This window comes from Zonotrichia leucophrys, chromosome 1 (genome assembly GCF_028769735.1).
Source record: "Zonotrichia leucophrys gambelii isolate GWCS_2022_RI chromosome 1, RI_Zleu_2.0, whole genome shotgun sequence".
NCBI classification, from domain to species: Eukaryota; Metazoa; Chordata; class Aves; order Passeriformes; family Passerellidae; genus Zonotrichia; species Zonotrichia leucophrys.
Genome location: NC_088169.1, coordinates 85899186 through 85915965, shown reverse-complemented (window position 1 = coordinate 85915965; position 16780 = coordinate 85899186). Strand labels below are relative to the sequence as shown.

Sequence of the window (16780 nt, the reverse complement as noted above, 5' to 3'; positions counted from 1 at the left end):
TTGAAAAATGCACACCATGCAGTTAGCCAAGTAGAAAACCATGTACTTTTAATGTTTCAGCTATTGCTAATCTTTCCAAAAGCAGCCATGCATAGCAAGGGATGATCTTTTATTCTTAGTATGTTACTTAACCTGTTACCTACTGAAAGACTCATTAAATATAATGTGTCTTTATTATTGGGCATAAAGGTGAGTCAAAAAGCTACCTAGAGGAAAAATGACATCTACAAAAGACTTAGTTAAAAAAAATTGGGCCACTGAATGGGCAAATCAGTACTGAAGGCTCCTTGCCAGGCTCTGCGGGTTGATTTTTCATCTCTTCTATGCCCTCAATGCTTATCTGCTACTTTTTGATGCAGCCTTCTCCAACACACATTGAGATGAAAAGGAGGAGTCCTGGGGTTTTGAAATGCAAAACACTGAGATGTGGAACATTAACAGCAGGTTCTGATCAGCTCCCTAGTGATGGCCCATATCTTCCTCTGAGGATGCCACCATGTTTACTTCATAAGGGCACAATAAGTGTCCCTCTTTCCCTGATCTAAGAAAGGGAATGTACTTTTTCCTCCCAATTTAAATAAAGTCAAACACGGGAGTTTTTTGGTGCTAAGCAATGAGAGAAAACTAACTACCACTGTACACACAACTGATCCATAAAGAGAGGTCCAAGGACAGCTACGAGTTGCTGCATTACGCTGAAGATGGAAGTATTTAAACTATGGACATTTCCTCATTACTGGTATTTGTCTATTCAAACATTTTGCCTATTTCCAGTTGTTCCTGAATCTGCCTTTAAAAAAAGAGAAACACTGCATTGTAAATTCTCCTAGAGAAGTGAAGTCAGTAGGGCAACCATGTTTCTTGTCACACCACACAAGCCCTATATGGCAAGGACTTAATTTTAACTGCTCATGGGGTCAATACTTGAGCATATCAGCTCTTCAGCCTCAGCCTCTCACAGCTGTTATTTTTGATTGCTCAAAACCTGAAAAGAAGGACAGTACTACAGAAAAAAAATTGATTTGTTCAACCTGATTTTTTGGTTTGCTTAACCAGCAAACATATGAAGCTAGCATGGTCTAAACCTTGTGTTGCTGTTAGTGTCAAATCAGCCATGTAGAAAAATATTTAAGTCCAACTCAATCATATTTATTGTCAGACTGTTGTATTTAACCATATGCATGCTATTTCAATATTTTTCAAAAGCTAAGTGCATTGTTGAACTGTCTGTTTCTATTAAAAAGTCCTAATGCAATTTAGCTCATTGTTCTGATTAACAAATAACTGATTTTTTTAAAAAACAGCAGGTGATCACTGTTCTTGAACAGTTCAATTCCTTTTCTTCTTTTTTGAAGAAAGACCTGTGTCCTAGACTTGTGTTACACTTACAAACCGGAGCATAAGGTTAGATTTTGTTGTAGTGTACATTAATGCAGCATTCACTAATTTCCACAGATTTTGCAGATTTATGCAACCAGAGATTTTGGGATCATAACATTTCTGTATTATGAAAAAAGCCCTCAATATATAATTTCTTAAAGCTCCTATGTAAGAGTTGGCAGTTGTGGATCAAAAACATGAAGACTCCACATAGAAAGTGCACTCACCTGTGTTACAAAATGGACCACAGACATTTAATTAAAACACATCACTGTACAGGGTTCCTGCTGTATTCACAGACACTTGTTTTCTCCTGACTTGCCTCACCTGAGTGGGAAGGGTGAGGATGAGAGATGATTTGGAGGGGAGGGCAGGGACAAGGGAATGGGTAGGAACACTGATACGATGTTAACACAGGGTCACAGCACTTACAGAGGTATTTCCTACATAAATGACTGGAAAGTTCACCCTTCCAGACATTAGGGACCACTTTGGAGACAATGAGGAAGAGATGCAACCTCAACACAGCATGTTCACAGTGCATTTTTTAAAAAGAAACACAAAGACAATAGGAAAAAAGGAAGGAAGAGCATACCTTTCACTACCTTATCCAGATAGTGAGCTTGGGAGATAAAAGACAGGACATTTAAGGTAGGATTGAATAAGTGCATTGCGGCTTACTACGAGACTGTGCAGGTGCTAGAAAGGCAAAGGAGAGTTCGCTGTGATATGAAAAGAAAAACCTTGATTATGAGGAGAGAAAAAAGGAAGAAGAGTGGAGCACAGTGCTCCTCAGTCAAATGGCTTGAGAAAGCTGTGTTAAGGCATTCAGTCATCTTTGCTCATTAAGATCAGGAAGAAAAACAGGAAAGTTCTATATATATATTTATGTGTTTATATATATATATATATATAGGTATATGTGTATATATGTATATCAGGATATTGCAATGCTCTGATGATTTGCAAGTCTCTCTCCACTTTACTGACTGCATTGCATTTCATCAGGAAAGCAGAGACATTTGAAAGTCCTCCACCTTACCTGATTGTCTTATATTTTTCCACGCAAAAAAGCACAGTTCCGTGACCTTACCAGACTGGTACAGGCTTTTCCCTGGATCTTTTTAATGGTAATATACTGCATTTATGCAGCATTTTCTAGCCCTAGATCAAATTACTTTACAAATATTAAATTAACCTCCTGGAAAATATAAGAGATAGGCAAGTATTAATATACTAATTTTAAGAAGGGCTAAAGAAAAAGTAAAAAAGAAAGTTATAGACGTCATGGGAGCAGTCATTTACCCAATTCCCATGGAACACTGATGTGGAAAATCACCTTTTTACTGATTTTCTGGTGTCGAGCAGAAGGCTGGTGGCAAAGACATCCTGCCTCAGAGAGCCCTGGTTCATGCCAGCAGGCGGCACTCTCTGTCCTAACACCCGCTGGTCTTTAATAACAAAAGAGAGGCTCTGAGTCTTGCATTTCTCTATTTCAATATCTACTTAAACATTATTTCCCTTGTTCTCTTGCCTGCTCCCTGCAATCTCAGCCTCAGCTGTGTCCTGGTACTTTTTGAAGAAGTTTTTGTTTCAGGCTCGTTCAGGCAGATTATCTTCCGGGGAGGTCATGGCCCTTTCAGGAATTATTTTTCCATCCTGTGAATGTAATGGATCTGTACAGGAACCAAGTGGAGAGGGCTGGGAGAGCTCACCTAGTGTGGGGCAGTTATGAGGCTTGGCAAAGAGGTGAATTAATCACGTTGATGTGGGGGGAGCGATGCAGGAAGCACAGCATCACCATCTGCTTGGATGGTGGCTGAAGCCCAGGTATGTATGTCCTGAATTTTGACATCCCCAGCAGCCCAACCTCTTAGCTCACTGTGCAGCTGATGGCAGTGAAGGTAGTTGTCAATGCCAACCATGTGTCAGTTATGTATCAATGTTTTCTTGTAATTTGAAAAACAATGGGGTTTCCTACAGGAGCAGCAGGAATCTTTCTTTTCTAAACCCATACAGGCTATACTTCTGCCACTAAAATATCATCTTATTCCCTACAGACACTCCTTTGGAAACCCTGTGGGCATGCGGGACATGCTGAGAAATTATGCAGGAGTTTAGAAGAAAAGCTACTTTTCTAAGGAGTCCTCTGCACTGAAAGGCACCACCACACTCAGCTCCATGTCACCACCCTACTTCCTGAAAGCCACTTTAGAACTGCTAGGGAGGAGCTCCTGTGGCCATTTTTCAGTGTGAAAGCCCCCTTGTTTTACAGCCTGAGCTGACTTGAGTTGGTTTGCTTTGTCTGAAACACAATGGGAATGATAACAGGTACTTCTCTTGGCTTGCAGAGAGGGAGGGAAAGAACAGAAGAGAAGTGAGAGATGCTGCAGGCAGGTCCTTGAGAAGGACTTGTTTCCCACTATGCTCTCCTTCTTCATTTCTCAAATATTCTTTTTCCCTTTATCTTTCCTATGAGGTGAAGTGGACAGAGCCTCAGGGACATCACTGGAGTTAAACTGAGATCACACAAATGTGAAGGAGAGGAGAAAGTAAACATCCATTGCTGAACCAGGGACAGCATGTGAAGTTTATGCTACAGGGTCAGGGAAAACACTGTCTTTGAAGTTAATCTGTGCTTAATATTTACTGGCAAATATGCTGCCAAACTATTTAAGGCCAGATTACCTTCAGATTGGTTCAAGATCATGTCAGAACAAAGCAGCAAGTGCGTATTTTCCACTGACTGCTATAACCATGGTCTTCTCTTGCCCAAAGGTACCCATCTCAACCAGGCAGGGAAGTGAGTGCCAGAGGGTAAAACACAGCTCAGCTTCTGCTGTGGATGCACTTGAGCACTGACTGTTGGGCAGTGGGTGGAATCATAGAATCATAGAGCTGGAAAAGACCTCTAAGATCATCAAGTGCAACCACTAAACTCTGTCCCTAAGCACCACATCTACGAGATGGCAAGAACCTTCCCCAGACTCTGGGAGGCTTATTTTTGTCTTGGGCCATGCATGGACTGTGCTGCTTTATGGATTCAAAGGGCACAAGTGATGTGTTAGAAAGCTGGGGGAAAAGAGACCAGGATCCACCTGTAATGTGCCCTGTCTGGATTCCAGCTGCTCCAGCAGAAACGGCGAGGCACTGATTACAACCTAAACTATTCAGAACATGTGTGATTATTTATGCAAGAAGACTGATGAAAGGCAAACTTAAAGGGGCAGATTTCTCAAAAATCAGAGTTTTGCTATGTAAAACAAACCCCAGGCTGATGGCGCCATAAGCAGAAGCTGGCGTGGGACAGGCTGTCTGCCTGTCTGTCTCGGCATTGTTATTGCATCCATCACCTGTGCGTGCCAGGACCAGATTTCCGAAAGGAGTTAAACATGTGGCTTTTGCAGAGATCAGTGGGGATTAGGCACTGAGGTGCTCTGAAATCCTGCTAGGTAGGCTGTGGAGTGTTTGGAGAGCTAGCTGCTGGTCCCTCAGGTCTCCAGAGACTTTGGAGTATTTAGCTGCAGCAACTGAACTTCCAGAGATGGCTTTGGTCTTGTGTCCAGGCTGTTCAAGGATAGTGAATATCCCAACTCCACCATGCAGGGAAGCCCCCTGTATAAATCATACAAGCTGGAGAGGGAGTTTTCACAAGGGCTTATAATCATAGGACAGGAGAGAACAGCCTTTAGCTGAAGGAGGACAGGTTTAGATTGGGTATTTGGAAGAAATTTTTTTACGTTTAAGGGTGGTGAGGCACTGGCACACGTTGCCCAGAGAAACTGTGGATGCCTCATCTCTGGAAGTTTTCAAGATAACATTGAATAGGGCTTGGAGCAATCTGGTCAAGCAAAAGGTTCCCTATCCATGTCAGCGGGATTGGAACTAGATGATCTTAAAGGTCCAAACAATTTTGTGATTCTATGACTCTTAAACCCAGGAAATTTTCTGTGCTGCTTTCTGTGAAGCAAAGCCTTAGAGCAGCCTACTAGAGAGCTGAGCTGTAATTTGGTCTTTCAGAGCTCACAGTAAGAGGGTTTATTTCATCTTTAAACTCAATGCTCCTAAAACCCACCGTGCTTCCTGGATGTAGTTTGGGCCAGAACACAAGAAACTTGAATTCCTGCAAAGTCTCTAACTAGAGATGAATTAGGAACATGCTGGAGAACCCATCACGGGAGTCTGGCACTGATGCTGTTGTCACAGCGTGTTTTGTTCCTTCCAGAAAATGACTGAACCCTTCTGCTGGGTTTCAGGATTCCTGCAGTTAGATAATCAATTTTCTGCTCTACTCCCCTGCACTAAGTCTGCTGAATTGGGATGATGAATGCAAGCTTCGGCATCAATTTCCTAGTTGGGAATTAACTGGGGTTACTCTAATGAAATCTCTGAATGTGAGCAATCAAGATAGTACATTTAGTGACACAACTCTTTGTAGGAGCAAACAAAATTAATCCACTGGGATCAGAATACCTTAAACACCATAAGGAAGAGCCTCCTATGACCTACAAAACAAAAGGATGTCTTACTCTCACACATGCTCGACAGGAAATGGAAGAAGTGTCCCCTACTGGTACGGTCCGTTTCTACCATGTTACCTGCACACACGGCAATACTGGTCAAGCATCACTTCAGCAATGGGGGTTTATGCTTGTCAGTGCTAAAGCAAACCGGGCCATGACACAGACATGTACGGAATTACCATCAACAGAACAATTTGCCATGCAGGGAAATTACACAAGGACAAGGGGAATGCTTTTCACGTACTTAATGTAATTCCAAGCCAATGTCCTTTCATTTGTGCCAACATAACTAGCTTATTACTCCTGCTAAAACCATTCAATTTTCCTGGGTATTCACAACTTTGCCAAATCTCCTTTGCATTCTACACATTTATCAGGGAAATATTCTGTAGGAAATAGTGTTTACAGCTTCAGAGGCAGGAGACTATGTACAAATTTGTTTTTAAATCACCATGCAAGGAGATGAGGAGAGGGGAAAGTGAAAAGAAACAGACTTGCTCCAGGATGTTATGTATCCAAGAATGATTCCTAAACCAAGGCAGACTGCAACAGGAAGGTAGCAGCACATAAAATGAGAGTGTGCACCAGTAAAATCTCAGTGCTGACTGCATTGCAGTGCTGGCCTTCCCCATGATAACATTTATACTTAGAGTGAGGAATACTACAAATAAATTTAATTACCATGAAAGATAAAAGCTTGTTGTTCGAAAACAGTCCAGGCATATCAGCTGTGTGGAGAATTATCATATACTGAACTAATGGCATTTTGGTTTTACAGCAGAACTAATAAAATGGCACTAAGGGGATGAATCAGGTTTTTTTTTTTCCTGCATAAATAAGTTCCATATAAAACTGTCCCCTGGATTTGGGGCCTTTTGCTGAATTTTTTTTTTTTTTTACTCTCATGAATCTGTGCTGCTTTCCAAATCAAACTGCTTGAATAAAAGGCTGTAAAATAATATTATGGAAACAGGATTTCAATTAACACATGACTGCTCTCTTTTCATTTTAAAGTCATTTAAGAAACGTGGGTTTTCCAGTCCTTTACTCAGGAAAATATATGAAAGCTGCTAGGGACATCAACAAGACAACAGAATGCAATGTCTAATGAGACAGAGGAAGTTTTAAAAGCAAGATATTTTTCATTAGGGGGATGCATGTGGAGACCTTAATGTGATAGGCTGACATTAGCATAAATAAATGATAAGTAGAATTGAGCCACAGATATGGTTTGTACCATTATCCTAATGCTGAAATTAAAATACTGAGATCAGGCTTCATTTCCTGTCTTTGCGTGTGCAAATGCACCTGGTGTTCAAGCAAGGGAATTGATGTCTCCTGTAACTAAGCTGCTAATCCACACAATAGCTATGCTGATATTTGCCCAGGTATTGCTAGTGGTTAGTCTTGATGAAGTGTGATTTTTAGTTATCATAACATAATGTAAGTAACATAGAGGTAAATTTTCCTTGTCTTTAAAAGAGGCTGATTAAAATAAAATGACTGAAGGAGAATTTTCATTCCAGAACGATTCTTTTAAAGTCAACTGATTTTTTTCAGGTCCACACTGGCATCATTGGGAATAGAACTGGATTCACTAATTTAGTTTTCTATTAATATACAACAAAAGGTATCTGGAGAATTTAGGGCTACTGATTTAATAGCATGACTACAGAAGGGGAACTGAAGAGGCTAAATGCTTGACAATCAGAAAGAAGGAAGAAGGGAAAATGCATTAAGTAGTTAAGTGAGAGAAGGAAAAGGTGAAGCCAAGGCAGTTCATTAATGATGCTGCAAATTGCTTAATATGAGAACTGAAGCTCTTTGCATGACTTAGGCATATTGTTGGCTTCTTATTAATTATAACATCCATAATAAGAGACATGCCAGAGAGAGCTTATGAGTATTGCCAGTACATGAGGAATACAGAAGCAAAGTGAGAAATGGTTAGAAAGGTAGCAGAACAGACAAGGGATAAGCAAGACAGAGTTAAATACCAGCCAGAAATCATCTGTCTGCAGTTTCCTCTTTTATACTGGCAAGCAAAGCGACAGTGCAAATAATGTAGCAAATAAAAGGAAAGAAAATTTGAAATCAGATGCATGTTTCTAAAAATGCTGTCACCATAGTACAGAGGAGTCTTGGAGGCCACAGAAAGACCTCTCAAGAGAGGTAAAATGGGATGTTTCAAAAAAAGCTTCTAGCTGACATTTAAAGGGTTGTCAAACACCACATAGGTGTACTTCACGTCTGATAATAAAAAATATATATAGCCATGTCACCAACAAATGAAAGGACATATTGTCTTGTTCCCACATGAAAATGTATGATGTCAGAATTTGAAACCCAAGAACAAAGGTGCTCATGCTACACTAGATCACACATATTCAATTAAGCATGCGCCTTTTCTCCTCCCTGATCATCAATAATTGTCTCAAAAGGAGTTGGGTTTTCTTTCTCCCTACCAATGGTGCAGTGCTCTCCGTTCCAGCCCGGGCTGCATTCACACTTGCCGTCCCGGCAGGTCCCGTGCTCGTTGCAGCGTGGGTGACACGCTCGCTGATCACAGGCTGTGCCCATCCAGCCCTCCTCGCAGCGGCAGGTGCCTCCCACACAAACGCCGTGTCCTCCGCAGTCCGCTGCACAAATCTCTGTGGGAGAGGAGACAACAGAGACGAGGGCATACGGGTGGAGAGAGAGAAGGGAGGGGGGGAAAATCCAGAGTGTTATTGTCAAGAAAAGCAGACACACTTCACTACCTCGCCTTACGGGGCAATGAAAGGAATTCCTAGAGCTCATAACGCTAATCCTTCCTGACAATAAGAATCTAATAAGTATATTACAAAAAAGAGATGGACATGGATTGCAAGGGTCTGCTGTGATTGATCTTCCTATTTGCTTTCTAATTTTCTTGCACTCCTTAAGCTTTTGTGATGCTCAAATCCAAAGGGGAAGGCTCTTCCAATAAGCAGAAAGGAAGTCACATTTAATTAAAATCTGGTTAAGTGTGGAAACAATGTCCTGATAAACTACTGATGCTAAAGTTTAGGGCTGGCAAAGACTGTTTATGACTTCTTAAACCACGTTTTTGGGGATAGGATTAATTAAAATCCTTATTCTTTGTTGAAATTTAAGAAAGGATATTTCTACTTCTGCCAAATCTGCACATCCTCTATGTCCTTATTCTCCTACTACCCATTAAAACTCCCCTCTCAGACATTCAGAGGTACAACTGTATCTTTTGTGAGCCACATGTACTGGAGCTGATAGGATGGTGCTTGTTCCCAAGTCTTATCAGAGCTAATGGAAAAACAGTCACAGCTGGGTATTTTGGTACTTACCGCCAAAAAGCAAAGGGCTAAAGGACCTTGCCTTTTCAGGGATGATGGCCTTCCCAAACCTCCCTGAGCCCCAGCAGGCCTGAGGACATAGGCACAATATTTTTAATCAGCACTAGACTTTTGTCTAAAACCTGGCATAGCCTTGGCATGAATTTGGGAAACATGTTTTTATCTACATTGTATTTGTCTGGCAAAACAGAGAGAGACTTGGTGGAGAAGAGATGCCCATGCATCAGGTGTTGGAGCGCCTGTTACCACCATTACTACACAGGATTGATTTCAAGGAAAAAAACCAAAACCCAAATACTGATGCAGTGTAGCAATGCAGATGAAATGAAATCAATCTATTTCTGCTCCAGACTCATTACTTGGCTGCTACTTTCCATCTTTCATAAGCCCTGACTATACTCTCCTTTCCTCAGCTGAAGGAGAAGCAATTCACAGTATTTCAGCCTATGAGGTCTTCGCTCTGACTTCTGCCTGGCACTTCTAAATTCCCACATGTTTTGACCTCAAGCCTTCGGGCTCACTGAGCCATTTTATAGATTTTACAGGATAAGGACACAGTTCCTTTTGGGGACATGGAGAAGTGAACAGAAGAAATGCTGAGCAGGGCTGGGTTGGAACCACAGAAAGGGGTACCAGGGTACTCTGCAGTGTGCATTTTTTCTCTGTGTCACTGGCTGCATATAAAATATTCAAAACTTCTCAGCCTGCATTAACATCACACCTGACTGAAATTCAGACGTACTTAAGTTGCTTTTAGCCTTTTGCTAATGAATACCCCATTTACAGGACACACGGGCTATTCAACAACTTTTGATGTCCTCCTGATATAGGGCTGGAACACCCACTTCAGCTCCAGGAGGAAAGCTCCTTTCAGCTCCACCACAGCAAACAGCTGTGAGGTCTTCAGCCCCTTATGATGAAAAGGATCAGAGAGTTCTTTGTAGAATGGTAATTTATGATAGGAAAAACAGTAATGCCTTGCATGTCTAGAAAACACCTAATTTTTAAATGCGACATGAGAACAATATCTAGCTCTTGCTTCCCAAAAAGCTCAGGGTGGTGGAACAGTTTCCAGTAAAACTCCTTTTACAGCAGCATTGTGGATGTCTCCAAACCTCCTCAAACGTTTAGTCTTATATGCTTAAGTCTGCTGCTGAAAGAACTCTAGAGTTCAAATGGGCTAAAGACAGTCAGGAACTTGTCTGTATCATTTAGAATAAAACTTGCAAAAGTATTTGGGTATCTTGGCTACTTAAACAGAGCATGTGCACACACCACTTGCTGTTGAGATGTAACAGAATCTTATGTAGGATTTATTGGAAGCTAATAGAAATTGCACTATCAAACAATAAAGGCATGGCTGAGGAAGGGCTAGAGCTGCTGCCAGAAGTTTTTACTTTGCATCTGGCATTGAGAGACAGATTTTCACAGCTCCTAGCTGCGAGGGAGGTAATATCATACTACAGTACCCAATAAGACAGAAGGGATGGGCAATTATTGAGACCCATCCTTGCTGAAGGGCTGGAGTCGAGATATGTGTTTTCTACTTTTTTCCCCAACTGCCAGACAGCACTGCAATGGAGTGTGGGCTGGTCAGGGTGGTGATGAAAACACATGACCTGCAAGTTGGTTAATATAGTAGTAAAGATGTACTAAAAAAAAAAGAAGTAAATTTAGTTCTCCTTGGCTGATCTGATAAACAAAGTCTAGGGGAAGATAAAGGAAACAGCAGATTGAAAATCAAAAGCTAGATTTAAGCTGCTAAAATTTCAGCAAGCTGACAAGAAATACATTGAGAAAATACAAGGTCTGAGAGTACTGGTATTTAAGCCCAAACTCTAAAAATTATTATTGTAGCCTCTGGTGCTTTCCAGCACACTTTTACCATAGGGCTACTCTAGTTAGACTGCAATCCCTTCTCTAGTTATTAGTTCACATTCTTCATATATAAGCGTTGAGCTTGGATCTCAGAATATCAAATAAGAAGTAATTTTTCTTGCTCCCAGTTTACCAAGCAATCCAGAGGATGCCAGCTTGGCCACTTCACACCTTCATTATATCCTATTCTTCCTCTTTGTAAAAAATTCTTCCTTATATCTAGTCTAAATCTACCCTCTTTTAGTTTAAAACAATTATGCCTCTTCTTATCACTATAGGCACTATTAAAATGTCTGTCTCTATCATTCTTATAAGCCCCTTTTAAGTAGTGAAAAGCCACAATAAAGTCTCCCCAGAGCCTTCTGTCCCCCAAGCTGAATAACCCCAACTATCTCAGTCTGTCCCCATAGCAGAGGTTCCTCAGGCCTCTCATTATCTTTGGCTTCCTCTAGACTTGCTCAAACAGGTCCATATCCTTCTTGTGTTGGAGACCCCCACAGCTGGGTGGGTCCCAGAGCTGGATGCAGCACTCCAGGTGGGGTCTCACAGGAGTGGAGGGGCAGAATCCCCTTCCTCACCCTGCTGGCCATGGCTTTGGATTCAGCCCAGGGCACTACTAGCTTTCCTGGGCTGTGAGAGCACATGACCAGGTCATGTCCAGCTTTTCGTCCATCCCAAAGTCCTTGTCCTCAGGCTGCTCTCAATCCCTCACCCCCAAGCCTGTATGGATACCAAGAGTTCCCCTGACTCAGGTGCAGCACCTTTCAGATAAAGTAACCAAGGCATAAGGAAGGAAAGTGATGGATCCACAGGAAAATGTGAACTCTGAGACAGGCTCATGAACACTTTGATGTCCCAATATGCAGTCTTGTGTCCTACAGCTAAGATGGAAATGTCAGATGTCTACAGATTGGTGGTGGAGGAAAAAAACCCAGAGATAATGGGAATAGTGACAGTCAGAAGCCTTCCTGGAGTTATTTAAAGGTGTCAAACTAGGATAATGGAGTTCATTGAAAAACGGTGAAGAGAGAAAAAAAATCATGTTCTGAAAAGCAGAGTCTCTGTGCAGTCATTCCTATGAAAAAGGATGGAAAACCCCCTGGGACATTTACATCTTGACTGAAATATTTCTCAGAAAACATGCTGCCAAGGAACAGTCTTGCACACGTGGGCCAGGGATATGCACTGCATGGTATAAACAAACACATCTTAGGCTAACCCAGAAAGGGAATGCTGAGAACATTTTGGGTTTCATCTCCCACCCAGCTGAGACCCCAGCCAAACCACCACCCATGCACACAGAAGTGTGCAGGTTCCAGGCAATGAATTGTAATTCATATATATTGGATATATGAGGTGGTTTGGACTCCCAGGCCCCAAGGGCTGTAATATAGACTCTCAGCTGTGAAAAACACTTGTGAAACAAACTACTTAGGACAGTCTCCCTAAAATGTAGTTTAATTACTTCTGACAGGGAACCAGGAGTCAGGAACTCTCAAAACTAAATCTTCCACTTAGTGCCAGTTTAAAGATAGATGGGTATCCTACAATTTAAACAGCTTTACAACACACAACCTGCTACATGCCCTGGACCTTTAAAACACAGCCCTCTTAAATGCTCACAGGTTTCTAATGAGTGATTAAATAGTCAGAATAGCTTTTACTTTTCTTGTGGCACACTAAGAAATGATCAAAACGGATTTCATACTAAGCTTCCACTTAAATACATGTCTTTTTGGACAGAAAAAGACAGCTAAGGCTGTTTTACAAAAAAGGGCAGGTGAATAGTTTCTTTGTCGTTCAGTCCCAGGGACAGAATTTGTCACCTCTGTTGTTATTACAAACTGCATTTTTTGGTACATTTCCCAATTCTGTTGTTAAAATTAGAGGACATGATTAGCTACCATCTGAGCTGCATGAACAAATGAGAAGGAAAGCTTTTAATTCTCCTATTACAGTATTCTCAGACTGGCCAGCTGCACTATATTGCTCCTGCCTATTTAAGCTTAGTTAGAACGCTCTGCCTGCACATAAAAGACCTGCCTGTTAAATATTTTCACTGTTCCCAAAAGGTGACTAAATATTTCCTTTCATCTTTAATCTCATCCAGTGTTTGTATGAACAGCTTAGCCACTCCTTATCCTTTCCTAGAGGTGCACTGTTTTACCTCATTTCACAGTGTAGCTCTCAAAGCTGTTTGTAGTTCCTTGAAGAGAGGGGATCCTCTGAGTCAACCTGGTGCCCAATTCTAAGGGCAAATACGAGGCTTAATGTCCTCAAAAAGTACAATCAAGCCAAGCACCTCTGTGAGAAACACCTGAACTTTGAGTATTACCCTATATTTGGCTCCTTTATGTACTTACCAGAGGGCACTGATGGATAGAAACTGATTAATAGATGCAAAATTTTTTTTAAGGAATCAAGTTCATATCAACATTCCCATGGGGGGTTTTGTCATGTTATTGTCTTGGAGTGGTGTCTTACATTGCCTGAATCTCACCTCACGTTATGTCAGTCTTACCTGAAGAATTGAATTGAGCCTAAATGCCCTCTGTGGGTAAAGAAGGGAAGAGAGATAGTTGCAGAGGATGACTCACTTGAAACCTCTTTAATGGAGAATTTCTGGAGAAGACAGCACTCAAGGCATAGTTGAGCTTGGGGTGGTTCACCCAGAGGTCTCAGGTTATCAGAAATATTATTCTTTGGAAAGGATAATGCCATTCCAATACAACTCTGCTTATTTTTCATGCAAATAATCAAAAAAAGAAATGTCTCCTCTTCCGTTCCAGGACCTGCTGTGTTTCATCACTTCTCATCCCCATCAGTAACCAGCCCATTACTGGGGCTCAGAGCAACCTGGTCTAGTGGAAGGTGCCTCTGCCCAAGGACAGGGGGTGGGAACTAACTGAACTTTAAAGACCCTTCCAAGCCAAACCATTTTGTGACTCTGTGAGCCCAGACTCAACTGCCTGCTGGTTGGTTTTTAGACAAATGGTTTTCTTTTTTTTTTTTTTTTTTCCCCCTCATTATCTCCTCATGACTGGTGAAGGGACTTCCCTCTGGTCTGTTAAAACTGCCTCAGAATTCTTCAAGGCTCTCTTAAAAATCCCAACCCATCTTGAATCCTACCCAAAATCTTGACAGTGGCTGCTGACGTGCCTTAACTTCTCCACAATGTGTTGAGGAAAACTGTAATGTAATTTTAGTCTGTCTCCATCAGACATGTCTCTCTCTGTTGTTGTTCACTTAAAGTTTAAGAATCTCAACTATCTGAGGCTAAGATTATCCTTTATGTTCTGCATTTGCACTGTGCCAGGTATAATGAGGTCACAGTCCATTAACAGCACTTCAGAAGTTAGAATACTAAAGCAATTACTCCTACAAATAAAAAACTTGTACCTGTTTCTCTTTTTCTTTTCATATCCTGCTAAAAACTGGCATAAATCTGTCCCCGTAAGAACAAAAAGTCTGCTGTGTTGTCTTTGATATTTCAGAAGAAAGTGGGAAAAGAAACCCATCAAACACTAACCCGACAATGCAGTGCTTTGCTCAGGCCCTTTTTAATTGATGGAACAGACACAGGAGCCTCCAACACAGGAAATGGCATCATTCAGAATTTCACATTATTTTCACATTACATTAAAGACTCGAGTTGGAAAAGAGATAATGATGTTAATTTGTGCTTCATTTCTAGCAAATCCATTTTTACATGTTTACCCCGATCCCCCCACATATCCTCAAACTGGCTTGACAACAGTTTAAAGCTTTCCAGCTTAGAGAAGAGCAATGCAGATTAAAATTTTTCTTTAGCATCCATGTGATGCAGAATCAGAGATTTAGCTGGTTCCGACCTGTCTGCTAAATCCTTTAATAAATATGGATTTAGTGCTAAAATGTAAGATCAGGTGAAATTGCTCAGAACTTCATGAAAACTGGGTCAGTTCCACTGACCTTCAATATATTAATAGAAAATTTAATAATTAAAATCTGCCGTAACTAGGATTTTCTCATTTCAAGTTGGCTCATTTGAGATAATTTCCAACCTCAGACAGATTTTTTTTTCCGGAAAAGCACAGGAGAGAGGCTCTGCATGGAGCTAAAAAGCCGAGTTTGGTGAGGAGCTAAGCCTTGTTTTCACAACCTGCTTTAGAAGGCAATTTATGGAGAGTATCTGGGAAAAGCAAGAAATATATAGATGAAAAAACCAGAAGGTGTGTGATCAGCATGATTTAGATAGCAGTGAAGTGCTAAAGACATTCTTCATAACAAAACACAGTTTGCAGTGTTATGAAACTCTCATTCCTGTGATTCGATAACTCTGTAGTGACATGAACTCCTGTGCTGTTACTGAAGAAGACATAAAGCACATTAGCTTTTAAAACCATCCTTTTTACAAATGTATAAGGAAAGGATCAAACTAAGGAGCAAGAAAAAACCTGAAAGAAGAGGTGTGGATTTTCTGTCACTGCCAGTAACTGATCTGTACCATGAAATCCTCTGAAAACCATCCTGGTTTAGTAGCAAACAGGGAATGATTGTGTAAGTTCTGCCCATGTCATTAATTGAGGGATGTATTTTTCCTTCAGAGATCATGTCCTGAAAGCAATGTCTGCATAATTTAATGCCTTTAAACAAACAATCTGTTTATCAATTTTTAAAGCATACATCAAATATGTAAATATTACTAATGTAGAAATAATAATAATTATTTACATCTATAAATATAAAACCTGTCCTTTTAGGAGTGCAATTAAACTTTTGGTACTTTGATGACTCTCCACTCCCCTCAAGGGCCTCAATGTGTTTTACACAGCTCAGTAAACTGAATGTAACTAAAAGGTAACAGCTATTTATTTTCTTTCCATGCATGAGGAAATCATGATTAAAGGATGCTCTCTAGAGACTGAAAATGAATCCATCAGCTTTGCTATCATCCCTCATCAGGAAGAACACTGACCTTCAGCAATGGCTTTGAAATGCAACTTGGACACCTGAATTTTCACCTCCTGAACACAAAGCCCTGAGGAACATCCTAGAATGCCTGCACTGGGGAATGCATATCCTGCATTACAGAGTGACCCTAACCAGGACACCTGAGTTGGCGTGAATGCTGATTCTTGCCAGCTCTGCAGGAGGACTGAGTACAGGTCTCCAATACATGTGCAGGTGGGACAACTGCAACTCTGCACTTGTAGGAAAGACTGGGTATGACAATGGAGGTATAAAACACAGAACAGAAGAGGAGAGAGATTTTTCACTCAAAGTGGTTGAGCTGTATCTAGGAGAAGGGTGGTGAAAATCCCTAATAAAAAATAGGATACATCTCTGGCCCTGGCCCTCAACTAGACACAGAAGTTTAACCCCACTTCAGTTTTTTCCCCCAGTTTTCTCCTGGTATTTAATTATTTGCTGGCATCAACAGCTTTGTGTTTAAATTAAAGGGTTCTGCAAAACTCCTTCTAGGTCTCATTTCTCTCTGGTGATCCAAATCAGGAACCAGGGTGCCTCTGACATGCTTCACTTGGAGATGAATACACAGTCCACAGAGTAGCTCCTCACCTGGTGCTGAGCAGATCCAGGAGATGCACCTGTAACTCCCCTGGAACTCACTCTCCATCTCCAAAATGAGTAATGAAGGGGTTTGGTATA

The 16780-nt window shown here is 41.1% G+C and overlaps 1 protein-coding gene across 12 annotated transcripts in view; it reads right to left on the bottom strand.

The window, feature by feature from the left end:
• The window catches only part of TENM4 (teneurin transmembrane protein 4), a 1542144-nt gene that overhangs the window by 111949 nt on the left and 1413415 nt on the right, over positions 1-16780 (bottom strand). For 8 of the 12 annotated variants that reach the window (XM_064720073.1, XM_064720105.1, XM_064720130.1 and 5 more), the window contains 2 exons: positions 8369-8554; positions 1976-2002 (listed from right to left, as the gene is read on the bottom strand). In XM_064720073.1, coding sequence (XP_064576143.1) covers positions 1976-2002; positions 8369-8554 — 213 coding nt within the window. The remainder of the gene's footprint in view (positions 1-1975; positions 2003-8368; positions 8555-16780) is intronic. The other 4 variants (XM_064720113.1, XM_064720123.1, XM_064720137.1 and 1 more) reach the window with 1 other exon arrangement.